The 22,687-nt window shown below is 51.6% G+C and overlaps 1 protein-coding gene across 2 annotated transcripts in view; it reads left to right on the plus strand.

Moving 5' to 3' along the window:
• Positions 1–1,522: 1,522 nt before the first annotated feature.
• The window catches only part of LOC123625316 (liver carboxylesterase 1-like), a 29,590-nt gene continuing 8,425 nt past the window's right edge, over positions 1,523–22,687 (plus strand). Inside the window, exons 1-8 of one of the 2 annotated variants that reach the window (XM_045533700.1) lie at positions 1,523–1,679; positions 5,163–5,370; positions 7,861–8,005; positions 10,791–10,924; positions 13,248–13,401; positions 14,898–15,005; positions 17,494–17,598; positions 20,049–20,090. In XM_045533700.1, coding sequence (XP_045389656.1) covers positions 1,628–1,679; positions 5,163–5,370; positions 7,861–8,005; positions 10,791–10,924; positions 13,248–13,401; positions 14,898–15,005; positions 17,494–17,598; positions 20,049–20,090 — 948 coding nt within the window. In that variant the 5' untranslated portion in view covers positions 1,523–1,627. The remainder of the gene's footprint in view (positions 1,680–5,162; positions 5,371–7,860; positions 8,006–10,790; positions 10,925–13,247; positions 13,402–14,897; positions 15,006–17,493; positions 17,599–20,048; positions 20,091–22,687) is intronic. The other variant, XM_045533702.1, reaches the window with a different exon arrangement.

Consider the following 22,687-nt stretch of genomic DNA (forward strand, 5'->3'; position numbering starts at 1 on the left):
TGAGTTTTTTTTTTTTTTTGCATAATCATAAAGTTTTGCAAACATCTCCACCGTCTAATCCCAGAACATTTTTACCACCCTGGAAAGAAACCTGATGCCCGTTAGCAGTCACTCGGCGTCCCCGTCATTTCCCTCTTCCCCAGCCCCCAACAGCCACTAATCTACTCTCTGTACGGACTTGTCCATTCTGGAAATTTCATATAAAAAATAATCACGCAATATGTATCTCTTGTGCCTGGCTTCTTTCAGTTAGTATGATATTTTCAAGTTTCGTCCATGTTGTAGCATGTTCTTTTTATGGCTGAATAATATTTCACTCTATGGATAGAGCTTATTTTAGGTATCCACTCATCAGCTCATTTGAGTGTTTCCACTTTTTGGCTATTATGAATAATACTATTATTTGACTACAAGTGTTTGTATGAACACATTTTCAATTTTCTTGAGAATCTTCCTAGGAGTGGAACTGCTGGGTCGTGTGCTAACTCTGTGCTTCACTTTTCTAGGAACTGCCAAATCGTCTCCCAAAACAGGCTCAGCAGTTTTATCGCCTATTTTTGTCCCTTTTACACTAGACTGTGACTATCTTTCCTTGTCAATCAGTAGACATGTGCATCACTACTATGAGTGAGTACATAATATTAATATTTCCTTAACCAGCTGTACCAGAGTGTGTTTAACAAATTCCATATTGTTGGACATTTGATGATCCCATGAAAGAGGCTTTGAGCATCTTCCTTGTGTCCCCAGCAGTTTATAAATGACACTTTCCCAGGTGTACTCAGAGTTCTTTGTATCCCCCTAATTTGGGGCTTTCACATGCATTGCAACCCTCCCCATACATGTGTCCTATCTACGAATGGTGAGCTCCTTGATAAGATGAACCATGTCTTGAGTTTACCTGTGTATCCATAACACCCAGCCAACTGTCAGGCATTTTGGTAAATGTTCAAAGAATGAATTGGATACATGGATGGATGGTTGTAGCCAGGGACTGTGGAAAAATAAAGTTCATTTTTACCTTCTGTCCAAAATCCCTGCTTTGAGAGGTAGTGAGTTCTCTGATACATGAGGCTGGGTCAGTTGGCAGCAAAATTGTAAAGTAACTTTAGGCATCAGAAATAGGACTGGATGGAATTTAAAATTGCTTCCAACCTAGAGCCTAGAACTCTATGAAATACAAGCCCAGAGAAGCTGAGAGATGTGTCCTAAGTTGCCCAGCTGAGCAGTTGTGGGGCTGTGAGTCGCTGTGAATATTTCTGAGCTTATTCAGGGGACCCCACACCAAAGCTCCCCCTTGCCTAGAGGCATCTGCCTGCTTGTGCCTGGCCTTTGGGAAGCTCCCGGCCCACTAGGGTTAGAGTCCCACAGAGCAGAAACCCTTATGTAACAAGTTGCTTGGCAAGTTTGTGGCTATCTGTAATCTCAGAGTTGAGTGTGGACTATTTACATAAAAGAGGCTAAACTGAGTGGGCGTGGCTTAGAGGTTCCAACAAATGCCCAGGGAGACCTGTGGAAGTGCAGAGAGCTTTCCTGTTAGCCCTGATTAGATCACTGGGCTGAGGGTCTCAGGCTCTCTGAGGGGCATCAAGCTCTCCCAGGCCCTGGGAGCTGCTCCCCTTCCACAATGTGGCTCTGTGCTCTGTTCCTGGCCACGCTCGCTGCTTCCAGAACTTGGGGTGAGTTCTTCTGAAATACAAATATCCAGGGTTCGTTTGGAAATCCTTGTCCTGGGCCGAGGTAGGTGGGGATGGGTACAGAGAAAAGGCACTACAGGTCTGGTTCTGCAGAGGTGGGCGGTTCCAGATTTGGACTTGGACTTGGAGCAGCGGAGCCCAGTTGGCCCCAGCCTGCGTGGAGACTCAGGGGAGGAGAAACGCCCTGAGACCCCAGCTGCACTTCACGTGCCTCAGGCAGGAGGGTGACGGGCTCACCTAATGCCTCACACAAGAGCAATGTGGGGAGCGCAGCTTAATTTCTTCTGTTGTTAGTCCAGATATGGCCAGATACGGAGAGTGACACAGCAGAATACTAAGAGCAAGGACCCTGCAGCCTGAGGGCCTGGGTTTGAATCCCAGCTCAGCACTTCTTACCTGTGTGTCCCTAGGCAAGGAACTTGACTTTTCTGTTTCAGTTACCGCATCTCTGACATAGGGATGCCGACAGTACCTACCTCATTGGGCTGCTGTGGGGATGACATGGGACCTTTCCAAGGGACTTAGGACAATGTCTTGTATAGAGGAAGTGCAGGAAAGGGTTAGATAAATGAAGCGGTTGTTTATAAATGTAGTGAATTAACAGAAATTTGAGGTATGGTCAGGGCAACGTATGAGGAGCCAATGATCACCATTGAAAAGACGGTTTGTCACTCACAGTTCTCAGGACGAGGGGCACAAAGGGAAACTCCAGAGCAGTGGGGGTGGGGGGCCGAAAAGGGATTTTATTGGGATTTCTGCTGGAAAAGGCAAGGCAGGGTGAGCAGGCTTAGCACTGCCTACTGTGAGTAATTTCAGGGGCCTTCGGGGCACAGGGGCTGTCCCTAGTTGTCTGGTAACTGGCTCTGGGGTGACGAGGGCAGATGGATGGTCACCCAGGGTGTGGGAACCTGTCAAGGAGGTGGTTGGTGTGTAGGCTCCAGGGTGGTTGGTCCCTGGGAGGGACAGTTCCTCCAGAGCCAGCAAGGCCTCAGGTGGCAAAGCATGAGAGTACAGACAGTAACAGATGTGGGAAATACAGGGGGCAGCGAGGGACCTCGAGCTACATCTGTGCCTTTTTATAGACAGAGATGCTGAGACCCCAAAAGGAGACTGAATGCACTTGCCCAAGGTCACCTGGGTAACCATGCCCTGGTCTATCTCTGCTCCTGGATGCAGAGCCAGGGGTCCCACCTTCAGCCCTGACAGCCAGGCCCTGTCTGGGTTCTCTCTTCTTTGTGGCAGGGCGACATTGTGAGAGAGTGGCCTGGCACTGTGTGTAAGGGCAGAGTAAGAAAGGAACCAAACGTAGACTTGAATATTCCTTTAGCTCTGGTTACCCCTGGCAACGCCATCCATTGCCATCTTTAGGAAGTCCTTACAGGCTCCTTCCATTTCATGAGTTTCCTCATCTGTAAAATGGGCATGTTGATGCCTGCCTAGCATAGCTTTCCTAAGGTTAATTTAAAGGAGCTGGAATGTATGTCTGGCGTGTAGCTAGTGCCCACTATGGACACGCCACATATAACATATGGTAACTGCTGCTGTTCCCATTCTTGCTTGTGCCTCCCATCCACCCACATTTTCCCCCTTGGCATTCATTCCTTGCCAGGCCCACTGATTTCTTCTCTGATGTTACTTTCCTCCTCTCTCCTGGGCTTCCGTGTTGCCCTGATGTTTTGCTGCCAAGACTGATGCGTACTCTCAGTCTCAGCTGTAGCTGTCCCTCTTTTATCTTTAGTTCTTTCTCTTCCTCTTTGATGAAGTCACACACATCCATGGTGCACACCTCACCCTCTGGAAGATGAACCTGCCCTGCCCCTCACCTGACCTCCTTCCAGTCTTAAAGTGCCCACGTCCTGTGGGATCCTCTTGCCTGGATGTCTCCCTGACACCCATACTGAGCTGTCTGAATTGGGACCGAGCCTCACACGCCAGCTCTTGCGTCTCCTTCCCTTCCACGTCCCCCACATCTGGTCAGAGACCGAGTCCTTCAAAATCATATATAGACATCACCATATTTCTTCATAAAATTTGTCTTATAATTATGAAATGGCATCTATGTTCAGTGCAGAAAACTTGAAAATCACAAAGAAAACAAGTCACCTACAATGCCACCCCCATTGCCATGGCAATGAACAGCCTTCCAAGGAAGTTCATCTCAGCATTATTTGTAATAATTAGCAACAACAAAAGAAAACAACCCCAGTGTCCACAGTATAGGATCAGCTGTTAAGAACATGAGACATAGATACTGTTTTGTAACCAGGTGTTGCATAAGGAGTTTCTAATGTCATTGAATATTCTCTGATGAGACCAAATCTGGATTATTCTTTTCTGTTCTGGGCACACACACTGAAAGACAAGTTGAATGTTTGTCTGTATCCAAAGCAGCTCAATGGGGAGGACAAGAGGCTAGAAATAATTTCCTGGGAAGGATGCTTAGAGACATCGAGGTCACTTGAGGCCAGACAGGACTGGGAGGGGGTGGCATGAGCAAACATCTGAAAGGCCACCTGCCCCGGAAGATCGCATTAGCGGGAGCTGCAGGGACATGGACGTCAGCTCGGGGGGAGAACTGTCTGCTCTGCGGAGTGGAGCAGCCGGGACTCTGCCCCCCAGTCTCTCCCCTCTGGATGTCCTGCTCTGAGCCACGGCGGGGTCCTCCTCAAGCTTATGTCCCTTCCTCCAGAACACCTCCTGCTGCTCATTTGTCTATGACATAAAACCCCAGCCCTCAGCCTGGCATTCTAGGCCGTCCCTGACCTGCACTCTCTCATCCCAGGGTTATTTTCCACTCCCCGTAGCCTCCACCTGGTGCCCACGGGCCACTCGCCCTGCCCAGCAGGCTCTGCATTTTGCTGTCTCCGAGCCTCAGCACAGTGTCTCCTCTCTGCTTCACACCACTCCCTGCTTTCATCTCTCCTCATTCAGTCCTCCTGCTGCTGCAGGTCCCAGCCCCTCCACGTGCCACCAGGCAGATGGCCTCACCCCTCTTGTACCTCCTGAAGCACCTCACAGGTACCTCTCCCAGGACACCGCCACTTTCTTCCTGGATTTAGGCTCGAGTGTGTATGTGGCTCATTCCCCCTGCAAGGCTCAGTGCTCTTAGGAATAGGAGCTTGTTCACCCTGTCACCCTGCATGCGGCTCAGTGCGGGATGTAATAGATGAATGTTCCAGAGGCTTCTCAGACAGAGACCAAGTGAGTTGTTTTCCCAGCAGCTTTCCTTGCATTTATTTTTGGCTGGATGCTTTCCCACCTCCTATTCCAATTTGCTCCTTAAAACAGCTCTGTGAGTTGGGAAGGACAGTGACCCTCACCCCTTTTTCACGTAAGGAGAAACTGAGGCCTAGAGGGCTTAGGTGACTTATTCAAGGTCACATGCCTAGAAAATTGCAAAATCCACCAGGAATTCAAATCAAGCCTTTCACCTCCGATGTGGCCTCATTTCCTCTCGATGTCCAGCAGGTCACCCGTCCTCGCCGCCTGTGGTGGATACCGTGCATGGCAAAGTCCTGGGGAAGTATGTCCGCTTGGAAGGATTCGCACAGCCTGTGGCCGAGTTCCTGGGAGTCCCCTTTGCCAAGCCTCCTCTCGGATCCCTGCGGTTTGCTCCACCGCAGCCTGCAGAGCCATGGCGCTCTGTGAAGAACACCACCTCCTACCCGCCCATGTAAGCCGCGGGGTTGGCCTGGGCACCTTTCAGTGGGGAGGTTTGCCTCAGAGTGATGCAGGATGGAGTCCTGGCAACCCCTGGTCGGCTTGTACTTTGTTCTGGAATCCTTAAGAACTGTGTAGAAGCTTAAGAACATTCCAGAACTCTCAGAATATTCTAGAGTCTTTTATTCAACACATAGATTTATTGAGTACCTACTGGGTGCCAGGCATGTTCCAGGTCTTGGGATCCATTGATGAACAAAACAAAGATCCCTAGCTTCATGGAGCTTGCGTTCTAGCAGAGGGAGACAGACAATGAATGACTTGCAAATTTTTAAATGAATAATCTGCTCTGTTAGAATGTGATAAGTGCTCTGAGAAAAAAGCAGTTGAGCAGATGATAGGAAGTAATAGTCCTATGATTTCTTCTGACCTGCACTTTGACACAGTTGTGGGGTAGGGTGCGTGAGGAGAGGTATGTGGGTGGGGAGTGTATGGGGGTGCTGGCTTGCTGAACTCTCAGCTCCCGGTGTGTCTAGTTACTTATTCACGAGCAGAGCAATGGTTGGTGTGCCCTGCCTGCCTGGCCACGCCGGGCACAACAGCCCAAAGGTTCCAGTTGGCCTCCCAGCTCCCCTGCCCAGGGCACCTCAGACACCTGCATGCATCAACCCCGCATGATTCCCTTCCTCAGCAAGACGTTTCTCGGGGTCTCCTGGACCCGCCTCTGGCTGCCTCCTTTGCTTTCCTTTCTTTTCCTTTCTCTTAAAAATAATATTCCCTGTTTTTATTTTCTGTTTCCAAATCTAATACATACTTATTACAGAAAGTGTAGGAAATAGAGGGAAGGAAAACTAAGGAAATTAAAATCATGGTCAATTCCACCATTCAGAAAGAATTGCCATTAATATTTTAGATCATTTTGCCAGTCTTTTATCTGTTGCATACTTTCTTTCTTGCACATGGCATCATATATACAGATAGTTTGGATGCCTGCTTTGCTCATTGCACAACCTGGCATTTAACAGCTCCATTACATTGGGTATGGAACCATCATTAATTTACCCAATTTCTTATTTGGGATCATTAAGTTGTTTTTGACAATATAAATAGCACTGTGATGCACAGCCTGTATTAAATCTCTATGCACATTCAAGAATATTTTAGAAGTTGCAAGAAATGACATTGCAGAGTCAAAAGTATGCAGTTCTTGTTAAATTTCCCTCCACAAATGTTCAAACTACAATCCTTCTATAAATGTATGAAAACCTCTATTCAGCCGACTCTCACCAATGTTTAGAGTTATTAAAATCGTTTTTGGCTATTGAATTGCAAAATGGTAGTGATACATATTATTTTGCTTTTTATTTACATTTATCTGAGTACTAGTGAAGTTGAACTATTTTTCTCTTTTTTGACATTTGAATCTCTTTTTTTCTGAATATTCTGCCCTTGCTCTTGGTGATCTGGGGACAAATCTCCCTAAATGGAAATCAGGAAGTCACTTGGCTGACTCGGATTCTGCTACTTGACAGCTGTGTTGTTCTGGGCCCTGAGTCCCTCAGTCCTCATGTGCACAGTGGGGCTGCGATGCTGCCTCCTGGGTACATTGAGATCTGGGAACGTTGCTTATAATGTCCTCAGAAATGTAAACCCTGCATAGCCTGGATCTTCCTGCTATGTGGCCCTGGGCAGGTTCTCTAACCTCTCTGTGCCTCAGGTTTTTCATCTGTAAAATGGGAATAATAACAGAATCTATGTCATGGGGCTGACCTGGGGCCTAAAGACATTAGTACAAAAAGAGTACTTAAAACAGTGCCTGGCACATTTGGAAGACTCAATAAATATTACCAGTTTTCATCTATGTTGGATCTTTGAGATCTTTCATCAGGGCAACCAATAGAGCTTGCTGAGGATGAGTTGATGGTAGAACCCTGGCAGGTCAGAGCTGCAAGAACCTTCTGGAAATCACTCCCCTCTTTTACACCCGGCAGATTGGGGTCTCGAACAGAAAAGCAATTCACCCAATGTTACTCAGCAAATGAGTGGCTGAGGCAGGACTAGAATATAGATGTTGTCCCATAAAGGTTTTACCCTGACCTGTTGTAGACCCTAAATGTCTGCCGTTTGAGTGACTTCTCATGGTGTGTGGAAGTCTCCTGTGGACTGGAACATGTTTGCCTGGTGGAGGAACAGGGTCACCCTGCATCCCGCCGTCTGGAGCCCTGCAGATAGCAGGAAATGTCACCTTCCAAGGAAGGTCAGCATTTCTGCAGCCTCCTCTCCTTGAGCCAGGGCATCCCAAAGGCTCTGGGAAGGACTTAGCGAGTCCGAGGGCCCCACCTGGACCCCCAGGTGCCTCCTCTCCCTTCCAGCGTCTCGAGTCCCGCAATGGCAAGTCCAATTACAGGCTGAAACCTCCCAGAGCAAGGCCCAGAACAGCCCTAAGAGACACCTTGCTTAGGTCTGGTCGAACCTCAAGAGTTCCTCTTTCTCCCCTCCCCAGGTGCCCCCAAGACCCGGTGGCAGGGCAGCTGCTCTCCGACCTCTTTACCAACAGAAAGGAGAACATTCCTGTACAGTGGTCTGAAGACTGTCTGTACCTGAATATTTACACTCCTGCTGACTTGACCAAGAAAAGCAGGCTGCCGGTAAGCCGTGGGAACCCCTGGCCCAGACGTGCCGGTTCCGTAACCACGGGGTCGTCTGGTGCAGATGGGAAGGGGGTAAAGGCAGCTGGGGAGGGGGCAGAACGGCCAGGACTGCTCAGGGGCCGCAGGGCTTGCACAGGAAACACAAGTTTCCAATGTCAGTTTGCCCTAATGACATGGAACCACTGGGGGAGTTTGCTGTTCATCTGTAAGGCACGTCTTAATTGTCCCAAGTTCTCTCATGCTCACTGAAGGACAAAAGTGATTACCCTTAGTTCATAGTTTAAGAATATGGTACCCAGAACAATTTGGACATAATTTTCCATAGTGTTAGAGCTGGAAGGGGTCTTAAAGAAAAGCCAATATCCCAACTCTTCCATTACATATAGAGAAACTGAGGCCTAGATGGGGGAATACGGAGGTTGCGCAGTACGGTTGGCAGGACCAGAGCTCAGGTCTTTTTGATCTTCAAACCAGTGTTCTTTGACATGGAGTAGGACATGAGCATGTGTGTGGCCTCTCCCCAGCCGGCTCACCAAGATCCACCTGTGAGAACTTTAACTGTCATATTACTAAGGTGTTGTGTGGAGCCTAGGACAGTCCCAGAGGTACTTTCTTTTGTCCTTGGCCAACCACCTAGGATTTTTTTTTTTTTTTTTTGAGACAGAGTCTCACCCTGTTGCCCAGGCTAGAGTGCCGTGGCGTCAGCCTACCTCACAGCAACCTCAAACTCCTGGGCTCAAGCGATCCTCCTGCCTCAGCCTCCCAAGTAGCTGGGACTACAGGCATGCGCCACCATGCCCGGCTAATTTTTTCTATATATATTTTTAGTTGTCCATATAATTTCTTTCTATTTTTAGTAGAGACGGGGTCTCGCTCTTGCTCAGGTTGGTCTCAAACTCCTGAGCTCAAAGGATCCTCCCGCCTCGGCCTCCCAGAGTGCTAGGATTACAGGTGTGAGCCACCGCGCCCGGCCCCTCCTAGGATTTTAACCAGCTAATTTTTCTCCCCAACAGTCTTAGGACTGGCACATGCTGGTGACCCAGTGACTCAGCATTTCCCAAATGAACGATGGACCAGAGATGGGGCAGGCTGCCAGCTGCAGGCTGGAGGGTTGGGTCTGCTGGAATAGGAGGTGATGCCTGGGTGGCCAGGGGAGGGTGTCAGCACCCAGCCAGTGTGCCAGGATCACTTTTGCTTGGTGCCAGGAGTGGGGGAGGAGGTCTGTGAACTTAGGACTAGATGTTGGCCCCACATGCTTTGTAAGGCACAAGGAAGTGGGGACAAAGTTTCACCCACTGCCTCATTCATTCATTCTTCTATCATGTACTCAATGTCCCCTCTGCAAGGTTAGACTTGGGGGTTGGGGAAAGGAGGAACATGACACCGCTTCCACGCAGCCCCTGCCTGCAGGGGTCCTGCCCTCTGGGCCGCACAGACACATGCTGACTGCAGCATGTTAAACCGCAGACCAGCCCGTGGGCTCAGCCCCTCCCCAGGAGGGAGGCGGGGATCAGACAGGGGCTCTGGGAGCCTGCAGACAGAAGAACCTCTAGTACGGCCACAGATTCCAGAACTGCAGGGTCTGGGTTTAAACCCTGGTTCTGCCTTTGACTAGCTGAGAGACCTGGGTAAATCGTTAACTTCTCTCGTTGCTATTTCCTTGCATTGGGAGCCGTCAGGTGTGTGTTCAGTGCTGACTGTCCAGCTCTGTCTCCACCCCTGGCTGAATATGAAAAGCAAGCACTTGTGAACCCTCAGGCAGAGGGGACGGGAGGGTCGTACCCCACCCTAACAGCAGACTTGCTGTACTGTGGCCACTGGCTGCCGTGTGCTGGGCAGCTCAACACCTGGACTCTGGACCCGACTGCCTGGGTTCGAGTCCTGCTTCTACCACTTCGCTGGGTGACCTTGGGCAGGTTAAGTGCCTCAGTTTTCCAATCTGTCAAACAGTCCCATATTAGTACCTACCTCGTGAATGGTTTATTTTAAAGTACTTAGACAGTACTTGGTGTATAGTTCGTATTATAAGTTGTTTTACTTTTTATTAACAATGTTATTACAATATAATTATTTTAGCCCCTTCCCACTTCTCCCTGTTATGTGAGCTCCTTACTTTCAAGAACCGTGAATTGTGAATCGTTGTGTCCACTCTCGTCCTCAGTTCCTATCACAGTCCCTGGCACATAGTAGGTTCCCAGATAATGTTAGTCAAGTGAGTCAAGGCTTCCTGGAGCAGGTGGATTCCAGGCTGGGCTTTGCAGGGTGGGTAGGATTTGGGGAGGGCAGGAGGGAGTCAGGAAGGAGGGATAAAAGGAAGAGCTACCATCGGGGCACGTGTGCTTCTTGCGACAAGCACTTGTGCACAGGGAAGTATAATTCATAACCAAAAAAATAACTGGGATGCAGCTGCAATGCAAACGCTGGTATATACCCACGCAGAGCTGGGTGCAAGGTCCAGCATGAGGGTGACGGGAACGTCAGGGACAACAGGGCATCCTTAGCCTTCCCTGTTATTCCCATGGTGATGTGCTCAGCCTCAATAGCCTGGGGTGGGGAGAAAGGCGGGGGCAGCCAGGGTGCATCAAGTGGGTGGCGGCCTGGGCTGTAGCTGGGAGGGTCACGGAGGAGAGACGTTTGCTTTGGAACCTTGCTGGGCGCCGGTGGACTTTGGGTAATGGCCTGCTTGAGTCACGGCCAAGAAGTGGGCGATCAAACCAGACAGCCTCTGAGTCCTGCCCAGCGCTGCTTCCTATAACCAGTGTGGGCGTCCCTCCCCGTCCAGGTGATGGTGTGGATCCACGGAGGTGGTCTCATGGTGGGCGGGGCCGCCACCTATGATGGCCTGCCCCTCTCTGCCCATGAAAACGTGGTGGTGGTGACCATTCAGTACCGTCTGGGCATCTGGGGATTCTTCAGGTAAGTCTCTGGGCTCTCCTGCCTGCACTCAGGTCCCAGGGTGAGGACACTAGGAGCCAGCGCTGGTCATGTCAGCCCTCAGGAGACCTTTTTAAGTTCCTTATACAAGGCCTCCAGTCTCCTCGTAACTGGACACTCTTACCTTCTCATGGCCCAGCCACACTTGTTCACTTGCTCCGGAGCTTTGCATGTGCTCTTCCCTCGTCTGGAATGCCTACTCTACCTGGCAAACTCCTATTCATCCTGCAAGGCCCAGCCCACATGTTGCCTCCTCTGAAGTACTCATCTCCTTTTCAGCTGTGCTGCCCCAGCCCGTTCCACATTCCTCTATCAAGCCGTTAGGTGCAGCGCAGCGGTGAAAGGTTCACGCATCGTCCTTCTCCTAATAACGAAGGGAAGGACAGACTCGCAGAGCACGCTCAGGGCATGCTTGTGGGAGAAGGAATGGGTGGCTGGAGATGGGAAGTTGTTGGAGCATCTGAGCCAGGGAGCCACCTCTGTGGAGGAGTGTCTTGTTAGAAATCTGGCACATGCAGCAGTCAAGACTAGAGGCTTCTCTGTGGGGACAGGAAGCAGCTTCCTTCTGGGCACAGTGACCGTGAGCCTTTTCTGAGCGCACCTGACCCAGAACCTCTGACCCCGAGGTGTGATGGGCGGGCGGCGGAGGATCCGCTCACTGCTGGGAAGACCCGGGGAGCAGGAGGTCGGGCCGTGCTGCGCCTGCCAGTGGGCACCCCAGGCAATCACCGAGGTTTCGCCTTCCTTGAGACTCCACGTCCCTTTCCCCTACGGCCCCATCCCTGCTGCCCGTTACAGGAAAACTGCTACGTGTCCTGTCTGCAGTCCCCTCCTCCCTGTTTGTCCTCTGCTCACGCCAGCCGGGTTTTCCCCTGACCACGCCACCAGGCTGTTCCCGTCAAGATCACCCATTACCCCCTCCTGCCCTTGGCCCAGCCTTCCCTGACCTCTCAGCGGCAGCCACCGAGGGTCCCTCACACCTCTGTGACATGCTCCCTTCCATTGGCTCCTGGCCACCCCCGCCCGGCGGGCTGCTCTTTCTCAGCCCCTTTGTGGGTCCCTGCTTGTCCCTGTCCTTGGGACTCTGCACGTCTCCCTCTCTCTTTGCACTAGTTCCCGCGATCCGCAGGGCACTGCCAGAGCCCTGTGGTTTGGCCACTTCTCCTTTAATCCCAGATGCCCTTCACTAGCTACCTCCTCTGTCCCCACGGCCGTCTGAGGCCCCTCACTCTTCACAGGGACACACTGAGCCAGGACTCCCACGCCCTCCCCAGGCAGAGGTGCCCCTGCTTCTCCCAGCGCCCCCCGCTCAGCTGCCAGAGGCTCCGTCCTCCCAGTTGCCCGGGATAAAGGCCGCGAGGGCAGCCTGGACTCTTCTCTTTTCCCCACACCCTGCACGCAGGCGGCAGCTGATCCTCCTGGCTCCACCTATGAAATGTACTCAGAGTCCCCCTGGTCTCACCCTCCCTTGCTTCACCCTAATCAGCCTGTCTGGCTCTGGTCTGGATTATTATCACAGCCACTCGCTTGGTCACTGTGAGGCTTTTGTGCTGCAGCTGATCCACGCAGTAGCCAGAGAGATCATAAAGGCATAGACTGAGTCATGTCATTCCTCCGCCCAAACCTGCAGTGGCTTCCCACGTTACCTGGGGTGACATGCAGCGTCCTTCCCCAGGCCCAAGGGCCCTCTCCAGCTGCACCTCCTACATGCACACAGTGCTCACTGGGCCCCAGGGTCTTTGCACTTGCTGTTTCTTCTGCCTGGAATCGTCTTCTTTGGATATTTGCAAGGCTCACATGCAAGAGGCCTTCCTTGGTCATGTGATCTGAAGTAGCACCCACTGCCCCACCCCTGCCTGTTCCCTCACCCCATTTTATTTTCCCTCAAAGCACTTTCTCTACCTGACATTTTATTCTGTATTTATCCATTTGTTTGTTTGTAGTCTGTGCTACGAGCTCAGTGTAAGAAATTTTCCCTATTTTGTTCTCAGTTTTGCTCTAGTTCCTAGGACAGCATTGGGCACTGCTGTGCCTACCAATGGGCCATCCTGGGCCAGTCACTGAGCTCTCACCTTCCTTGAGACTCCACATGTAGTAGATGCTCAGTAAATCGTGTCCAGATGAGAGAATGTAGCCCTACAACAGCACATGCTGAGGAATGGAAGGCAGGGGAAGACCCCTGTGTCAGGGGTGTGGAAGCCCAGCCTTATTCTAGAAGGCTCACCGGGAGCCCCCAGCCCCATCTCTAGTCCTGAGAGCCCTGCCATCGTGTCTGTGCTGCCTACCCCAACTTGTTCTCTTACAGCACAGGGGACGAACACAGCCAGGGGAATTGGGGTCACTGGGACCAGGTGGCCGCGCTGCGCTGGATACAGGACAACATTGCCAACTTTGGAGGGAACCCAGGCTCTGTGACCATCTTTGGAGAGTCAGCGGGAGGCGAAAGTGTCTCTATTCTTGTAAGTGTTCCTGGCACCAGGCCCCACCCCCAGGCTGATGTGGCATCGGACCGTCTTGGAAACCAGCCCACCCAGCCACAGGCACCTTTGCTTACAAGGCCTGGATTGGGGACAGACCCCACTCATTTCCCAGAATCAGGTTGTGGAGAGCTAATATCCAAACTCTCTTTGGCCCCCAGGAAGCTCACAGCTGAGCTTTATGTCCTGGGGCCGTAAGAATCTCCAGCCGCAGCCTGCACTGGTGGCAGTCCTCCTCTGGCACCTTGGCTGAGCTCTCTCTCTCCTTCCTAGCTATTTTAACACCAGGACTCAGCTCACTGCCCCTGGGCAGCGGGGTTAGGTATAAATTATGAACATATGGAGGCAAGGAGAAGAGCTGGACAGAGGTCATTGTGTGGCTTGAAGCCAGATCTGTGTGTCGAGGGGCATGAGCACTGAGATCAGGCAGCAGCCTCCGCTGAGGTGGTCTCACGGGCCCCCATGCCCAAGAGGGGGGTGGCCGTCTGTGGGACTGAGGGACCAGGTGGGCTGGGGGAGGTGGGGGAGGAAAGACAGCTGGAACACAGGATGGGCAGGGAGGGGACAGGGCATGTGGGCCACAGACACAGCCTGGGGGCGCGAGATGTCCTGCCGGTGTGGGGAGGGGGGCTGGGGGAGACGCTGAGGGCGGCTGGGGTGGGGAAGCAGGTCGGAAGGTGCTGGGAGCTGGGAGGAGCCCTCCAGGTGCCTCGGAGCTGAGCAGGGGCCCAGCCCATGGCTGTGTTTCTCAGTCATATATTAGTATCCTAGTTGAAGACTCAGAGGAAAATGCTTGTATTTTTTTTTTAAATTACTGATAAAGGAAAAATATAGATCAGTCCAATAAAGAAAAAAGCCATCCCCAATCCTAGTCCCCAGGGTCCTCCCTGTGGACATTCGACATGTATTTTTCTTCATGACTCATTCTGTCTGTCACATATCATCTTTTTCTTCTACCAGTAAACTTTCCTTAATTAACATAAGGGATGTTAATTACCATAAATGGAAGTGTAACACAGTATAACATTATAATATCTTTTATAATTGCATGGTATTCCATGGTAGGAATGAAAAATTGTTCATTTACCCAATCTGATGACATTGGAACCTTGGGTTCTTTCCCGTTTTTACTGTCATAACCAGCAGGGGCATCTCGGAAGTCTTGTGTGCCTCCCTGGTCACTTTGCTGCTGAGTAGTGGAAATGCTGAAGCAGAACCTGTGGCTGGGAATCGCCAAGCTTCTCTCTGGTGCTTTTGACTGCTGTGATCTGTGTGTGCCACACGCTTCCTGTTCCCTCCCCGGCCCTGTGTTCCAGCTCCATCCCGCTGGGGTTCTCTGAGGGAGGCAGGGCCCAGGGTGAGGCTGGGAAATAGGCCAGGCCAAGTGAGGAGCCCTCATGCCCACTGAGCCCCAGGGCAGAGCTGTGGGTGGACCCTTCCCTGAGCATGAACTCTCCTTCTGTCCTCTCCCCTCCCAGGTTTTATCTCCCCTGACCAAGAACCTCTTCCACCGGGCCATTTCTCAGAGTAGTACAGCCATCAGTCATGCTCTGGTCCAGTCTGGTGACATCAAGCCCCTGGCGAAGGTAGGTATCTCACAGGACACTCCCATACCCTTGCTCTGCGCTCTTGGCATCCTCAGGGGTAGTTCCTGCTGTGGGATTCAGCAGACATTCTTGAAGAATCTCTGAAGTGAGAGTGGCTGAACAGGAAAGTCAACGGGACACCTTGCAAAAACCTCCCAAGTTTACAGCCAAACAAACTGGGACAGAGCGTGGAAGCAACATGCTAAGGACCACACGGGTTCAGTGCGTAGCTCTGACTGAAGCTTGCAACTCGGACAGCCCGTGACCACACACCTCAGAGGTTATCAGGAAAGGCTTCTTTAAAAAGAGATCAATGAGTCAGCATCAGAAAGCTGAGCAATAATTTGCTTGCTGAGCAGTGAGCGTTCCCGGGAGAGGACGCAGCGTGTGCAAATGTCCTGTGGCAGGAGAAGCATCTTGAGAGTGAGAGAAGGCTGATGTGGCCAGAGCAGAGAGCAGGGGGAGCTTGGGGTGCACTGAGGGTGGGGACGTTGGCATGGGCCTTGCTGCACAGGATCCTGGGGAGGATTTTGTGTTCATCTGGAGAGTGGTGGGAAGAGAGGAAGGGGTGACCACAGGGTGGCGCTGCTGGGCAGGGCCCACTGGAGCCAGAGAGGTGCAGGGCTTGGGTGGGGCTGTGGGGGCTGGTTTAGGGCAGCTCAGACTTCAAGGGCTGATTAGCAGGCAGGGAGGAAATGGAGATGCCAAGGACTTTTGTAGAATTTTTGAGAATTTTTTTCAGAATTCATTGGTTATAAGCAACAGGTGGCCACTGGGGCAGGCTTGAGTTAAGAAGGGGAATTTATTTTTCAAAGAAGCAGAGGTGCCAGGGGTGAGGCTGGGCTTTGTGCACCAACAGGAGCCAGAAATTGCAAAGTGAAGGGAATCCAGGTCTCTCAGACTCTTGCTCTTCTCTCCCGCTCCCCCCCTCTTCCCCACTTCTCCCTCCTCCTGTTGTCTATTCACCAAGTAAGTTCTGAGCAGGGATTCTGCGTAGACACTGTCCAGGCTCTGGGACGCCGCGCCCTCCCCATGGCCCTGCCACCACAGAGCCCGTCTTGGGTCCCTCAGGGCCCTCCTCTGTGGCCCAGCTCTGCTGTCAGGTCCTGTGACCGCCCCATCTGGCCCTGGGCCTGGGAACTCACCTGTGGTTCCAGAAAGCTTTCCGCCTGTTTTGGAAAATGCTCATGTCTACACTCACAGCTCCGCACCCCTATCCCAGGCCACTTGGGAGAGAGGCGGGCAGCACTGGCTTTGCTGAGATGGCGCCTTGGGTGCAGCAGAGGTGGCCTCTCGGAAAAGCCTCTCGGAAAAGTCCGGGTGCCGGTGTGCAGGGCAGCCCACCCCCCAGCATCCAAGACACACCCAGGGGAGCCTCTCCTTCAGGACGGTTTTCTTCCTGCTTTTTTTCAAGATGAGAAGAGGGTCTAGGTTGGGGTCGGGTTCTCCGTGTGTTAATCGGTACTTACCAATGGCTTGCCCTAGGACAAGGGAGGGCAGATATGGGCCAGTGTTTGTGTGGCCCTTGAACTAAGAATGATTTTGTTTGCATTTTTAAGCAATTGAAAATAAACCAAAAGTATAATATTTCATGACCCATAAAAGTGGTATGAAATTCAAATTCAAGTGTCCGTAGATAAAATTTTGTTGCAACACAGCAACACCCATTTATTTCACTCCAGCAGCAGGTTTCGGAAATTGCAACACAGAGCACAAGGCCCACAAAAGCACAAATATTTTCTGTTTGTCCGTTTGATGAAAATGTCTGACCCCTGCCCTGGAGAGTCACGTTTGGTTATTGCTCAGGACGCTAGCACGTGACTGTGCAGGTGGGAACTCTCAGCCGTGCCGCGGACGCCTCACTAACTGAGAAGCACCATCCGTGCCTCAGGACGGACGCGCGCTGTTTTCCTTTAGGGCCCCGTTTAAATCACACTCAGTGCTTTCTGCAGTTCCTTGGTGCGAATCACCTCACCCAGGCCTCCTGCCATTCTGCACGTGTTTCAGTGTGTGGGAGACACAGGGCCCTCCTACACCCTTCTCATGTATTAGCTCGTCTTATAAGGTAGGTGCGATCATTATGCCCATCTAAGGATGGAGAAACCGAGGCACAAAGAACTCAAGTGGTTTTCCTGAGGCCAAAGGGCCAGTACGTGCAGGAGCTGGGCTTGGAAACCAGACAGAGGTATTGGGGCTCCATGCTCTTACACCCCGCTCCACGCTACCTCCTCTCTTGAGACATTCAGCTTTGAGATCGTTATGCCCATTTTAACAGAGATAAGGTAACAGACAGAGGGCGTGTGTGCTTATCACTCATGTCCCAATTCAGATTAGGCACAGGGGCAGCACTCTGTGGGCCCCAGAACCCACACGTCTGGTCCAGAGTACTTTCTGCTCCACAGACGGGGCTAGGGATAGAACACATCTTCTACCTTGATGGAGGGAAGGGACATTGCTCTTGAGCTCTTGCTGCCTGTGGTCTTTGCAGAAAGTTGCTGTCGCTGCTGGGTGTAAAACCACCACCTCGGCTGTCATGGTTCACTGCCTGCGCCAGAAGACAGAGGAGGAGCTCTACGAGTTGTCAATGAAAATGGTAGGTGGGTCCGTTCTAGTGCCCCCAGCCTGTAGTCATGGCCCCAGGCTTCAGCATTTCAGCTGTCCTCTTGCCCTAGAAAAATTCCCTGGGACAATTCCTGACCTCTCAGGAAACCTCTGGGTCTCAATGGAGAATTTCATTTTTCCTTTTTTATTGTAGCATACCTCAGATAGCAAAATGAGTCCAAAAATAACATGGTGAAAAAATGCATAATAATTCCTCAGCTTGATTAAAAGTTAATATTTTTCCATTCTTGTTTTCAGATGTATTTATAAAAAATTAATCATTAAATATTCCCAGGGGTGACCACCATCCTGAATTTGGGGGATGGAGATATTAAGCATAAAGATTTCAGAAAGATGTCATAACTTATCTTAGTTGATTTAGAAACTCTCTAAACTATAACCCAGTGGTGTCCCAATTTTCTAGATTTTCTGAAACTCTGCCCCAATTGTAAATCTAGGATAGCCATCCATCCACCCATTCATTCATCTACCATCTTGTTATCCATCTATCTGTCCACTAATCCATTCATTTCACTGATATCCTTTTATCAGTCTAATATCAACCCATCCATGACTATTCATTCATCTATTTTTAACTCATCCATCATCTGTGCATTATCCAGCCACATTGTATCCTCAGTCCATCATCCATTCCTCCAAAATCAATGATCCATCCATCACCTACCTGGTATTATCATCCATCCATCCATCCATCCATGTATCCATGCAATTCATCCGTACTCCATGTATTGATCAACCCATTCATCCATCCATCCATCCATCTATCTATACATCCATTTATGCTAAGTGTATGGAGTTGGGTGTCAGGGGAGGTGATAGAGACATGAATTGGGTATCGTCTCTCCTCACGAGGAACTATCCAAGGAGAAACACACCCATGTTTATAGTGGGTTGAATATGGTGAGAGTGCAGAGTGGGGAAATATTCCTTATAGTCATCAGGGATGCTTTACAGAGAAGGTGGCCTTTGAGGATTGATAGATGGCTGTGGCAGTCGTCTGTCATCACAGGCAAGCTCAGCAGACAAACGCCTGGAGAATACAGCATCTAGAGCCAATGGGAAATATTCCCTTTTGGGGGGGAAAGATGTGAATTGTGAGCTTAGGAGAGTCTGAGGCCTGGACTCCCTATCTGGACCCTGGGCACCTGAGGATACTCCCGGACCCCCAGGGCATTTCTCTAGCACTGGGCTCTGCCTGCATTGTGATGGGTTGAGTCCAGTGTGGCCTTGGGACTTGCGTGCTGGTTCATCTGGCTCTGATAAGGTGACCAAAGTGTTCAAATAACTAAAACACAGCTGTTTTATAATGAATGAAAAGAGGCAAATATTTCAGCAATTCTCCAGTTGTACAAGAGGATCCAGCTTATAAGGGAAGAGCTGATGACTTAGGAGAACCTAGACCACAGATTCTAGGACATCCTTTTGAGATTTTCTGAGACCTTGTGGAAGTGCTTCTATGATTATCCACTGCCTCTAATACATAGTCACACACACACACACTCTCTCTCTCTCTCTCTCCTGGCTGTTAGGTCTAGAACCCATAACGGAGGAACCCTGACTGGTCACTTCCTGCTCTGTTAGCTATAGTGCAACATTGCAATCACTGCAATCTTGGTGAACACACACCAAAGAGAAGCATAGACTGGGATGAGTTTCAGGGAGCTTGTACAAGTCCGGACTTTTCAGTGCAAGATGAGAAAACTCATCTCAAGTTGCCTTGAGCAGAAAAAGAAATCTGTGCTGTAACAGAATCTACAGGTAATGCAAAAGTCCAGTGCTAGATGGCTTCAGGCATGGCTGGATCCAGATGCTGATGTGGTATTATTGAGAATCTACCTGTCTCTATCCCTCAGTTTTGCGCTCCTTTGTGTTGGCTTCACTCTCAGGCAGATTTGTCCCCTGGGAAGGTCAGAGACAACAGCACTCTGACCTTAGATCTTATTCGCTTAGAAACCCTCTGCCCCAACAATTCTTGCGAAAGTTTTGAGGTAAACTATGTTGGACTGACATGAGTAAGTGCTCACCCCTGAAATAACATCTGTGTTTAGGGAGATGGAACACCTGGATTACATACAAATACCTGAATTTATGGCATGAGAAAGGGAGGTCCCCCAATGGAAAATTGAGAACAAGAAGGGAAAGTGGGTGGTGGGCAGGGCAGACAGCAACAGCAGATGGCCTCTCCAGAGCTCCAGCTACACTGGCCAGGGTCCCTGGGACCTGTGTTTCCCTTGCTGGTGCCTGCCCCTCCCCCACTGACACCTAAACCTTGTGCTCACACCCATGTGTCCTGCCCACTTCCTCTTGGCCCTGCCAGGGTGGCACCAGGAGGGAGAAGCCGACACCTCTGGGGCACAGCCACAAAGATCAGCTTTCTCACGGGAAGCTTCTCACCCACATCCTCTGCCTTTGTCTTCACAGAAATTTTTTACGATCGATTTACTTGGAGACGACCCCAGAGAGGTAAGGACCTTTGCTTTCTTGATTGCACGTTCTGAGCCTCAACATCTTTAAGCTCCAGTTAACTCTGAATGAAAGAACTGTCCCTTCTGGAACCCCCATAACTCATGTGTATGGCACAGAGGTCTAGAAAGGGGCAGTGACTTGCCTGGGGTAACATAGCCAGGGGACCAGAGGCAGGACTGGAACCCGTTCCCGGGACTCACAGTCTGGTGCTCCCAGGAGTCAAGTCTGAGTCCCGGGGCTCACCCACCTCCCTTCTTATTCACGTTTCCTCTGCCCAACATGGCCCTGAGGGAGGAGGCTGGACCGGAGCCTCCCACTGTCGGGAGGCGGAGGTCACAGAAGCCTCCCTGAGGGGTCCAGGTCCCCTGGGAGGCCACAGGTCCATCTATACAGGGGGAGCCCGGAATCTCAGGCCTGAGGACCCCCCTCCTCCCAGCACACAGGACACCCCAATAGTGTCCTCCACATCTTCTCCTGATGTCCCCCCAACAGGTTGCCAGGGTCTGGTGGCATCACTTGTGCAGCGTCTTACAATCCTGCCTTCTCTACCCCTGCCCCGGGAGGTCACAGCACTTTTCCCGGAACAGGTCTTGTGAGGATTGAGTGAGAGTCATGCAGCCAATCAGCTCAGGCTTTGTAAGCACTGCCCACATGCCAGGACCTGACTCGGGAGCTGGGGACTTAGCAGTGACACACACAAGATCCCTGCCCCTTACAGCCTTCCATTCCAGTAGAGGGTGTACAGTGAAAAGGTGTGGAGCTCACCCATGGTTTGAACTTACGTAGCAGGGTCAGGGACGGGCTGAGTGGGAAGGTGGCATCTGAGCCGGGCTCCGGAGCGGGGAGGCAGCTGTCAGGAAAACTGGAGGAGCCGTCCAGGCAGGGACGGCTGCTGCGCTGGTCCTCGCTGAGGCAGGAGGCTGGTCTGCAGGGCTGGAGAGGAAAGAGCCAGGAGACAGACGGGCTGGAGGCTGAAGGGGTGACGGGAGGTGGGAGGTGGGAGGTGGGAGGTGGGGGTGGTCGCTCGACGCACTTGGACTTTGACTTGGAGTGAGAGGGGAGGCTCCGGAGGGTTGTGAACAGAGAACAGACATGATCTTGGACTTTACAAAGGTCTCTGTCTGCTGTGTTGAAAACAGACAGGAAGGGGCCTGGAAGGTGCAGGGAGACCAGCCGGGGCCGCTGTGCTGGAATCATCCAGGCCGGGGGCCTGGCGGCTGAGAGGAGGCGCCGCGGTGGGGCGGGAGGGGCTGGAGTCTGGACACGCTGAAGGGCTGGCTGATGGGATGTGCGGACGGACGGCGCGTGCGGGCGAGAAAGACGGGAGTGAAGGATGCCCGAGCTTCCTTCCCCAGCGAGGTCATGCACGTGGCCCACACGGGGCCGCCATGTGCAGCCACTGAGAGGACAGTGGCAATTACTGTCACCGTCACTGCTGCTGATGCCACTCTTCCCCTCATGGGTGCCACCCCACTTGGGCCCTTGTTGTCTCTCTCCTGGACTTTTACTGTCTTCTACCCCCACTTTCCTTCCTGGTACACAAGTCCCTTGGTGCTGCCAGGCTTACCCTCCTAAACACGCATTAGCGCCCGTCTCCCTACTTCTTACAAGCCTGACCTTCCTCACCAGAGCCATCCCCCTGCCCCCATGGAGTTAGTCCTTCCAAACCGAGCCGAGTGTCTGCTGTGTGCCGGACGTCGTGCAGAAAGTGTGCTCCACCATGTGACCCTGTCTCTGGTCCCTGCCCCACACGGCCATCCCTGCAAGCCCAGGACTACTGAAGTTCCTGGTATTAGCCCTGCACAGTGACACCTCTGTCCCTTTGCTCATGGAGGTCCCACTGTTTGGAAATTCTCACCCCTGTCCTCCCCTCTCAATCCCTTTCATTGCCCAGAGCCCCCCGTGGGTGGTGAGCGCCTCCTCCTTGTGGCCCGCCCTGTTCCTTCCTTCCAGACGCATTGCTCCCTTGCCAGCTGCCCACAGCAGCCCTCTCTGGACCGCACAACCTTTCAAGGCAGCCGTAGTCACGCCCGATCCTGTTCTCTGTAATCAAACGTACTGGATTAGGGTTTGGCCTTGTCCTGCTTGGTTGAGTTCTCGTTACAGACCCCTCTTGTCACCAGCCAGAACTGGCCCCGTCACTCATTGCATTGTGCAAAACAGACAGGGCACCTGGAAACCAGTGGCTCAAAGAGATCCAACGAGCCAGTACTCTGTCTTCTTGTATTTCCTCGCGTTCAACCAACTGTCCTTCTCACAGTCCATTTAGTGCTGTATTTTTTGCATTTTGTGCTTTATGTTAGTCAGAAATCTCACCGTTTCAAATGCCCCCAAGAGTCCTGCTGCAGTGCTGTCTCGTGTTCCTAAGCTCAGGGACACTGTGTTGTGTGTGACGGGGAAAGTGCACGTGTCAGACGAGCTTTGCTGAGCGACGAATCGTAGTGCTGTTGGCCGTGAGTTCAGGGTCAGTGAATGAGCAGTGCGGCACACCCGGGAGGAAGGGGAGGAAAGTTGCCCGTCCACACGCGAGGCCAGTGTGGAAAGTGGGAGAATCTGCAGTGTGTGACGAGCTAGAGCAAGGACGGAAAAGCAGC

This window comes from Lemur catta, chromosome 20 (genome assembly GCF_020740605.2).
Source record: "Lemur catta isolate mLemCat1 chromosome 20, mLemCat1.pri, whole genome shotgun sequence".
Taxonomy (NCBI): Eukaryota; Metazoa; Chordata; class Mammalia; order Primates; family Lemuridae; genus Lemur; species Lemur catta.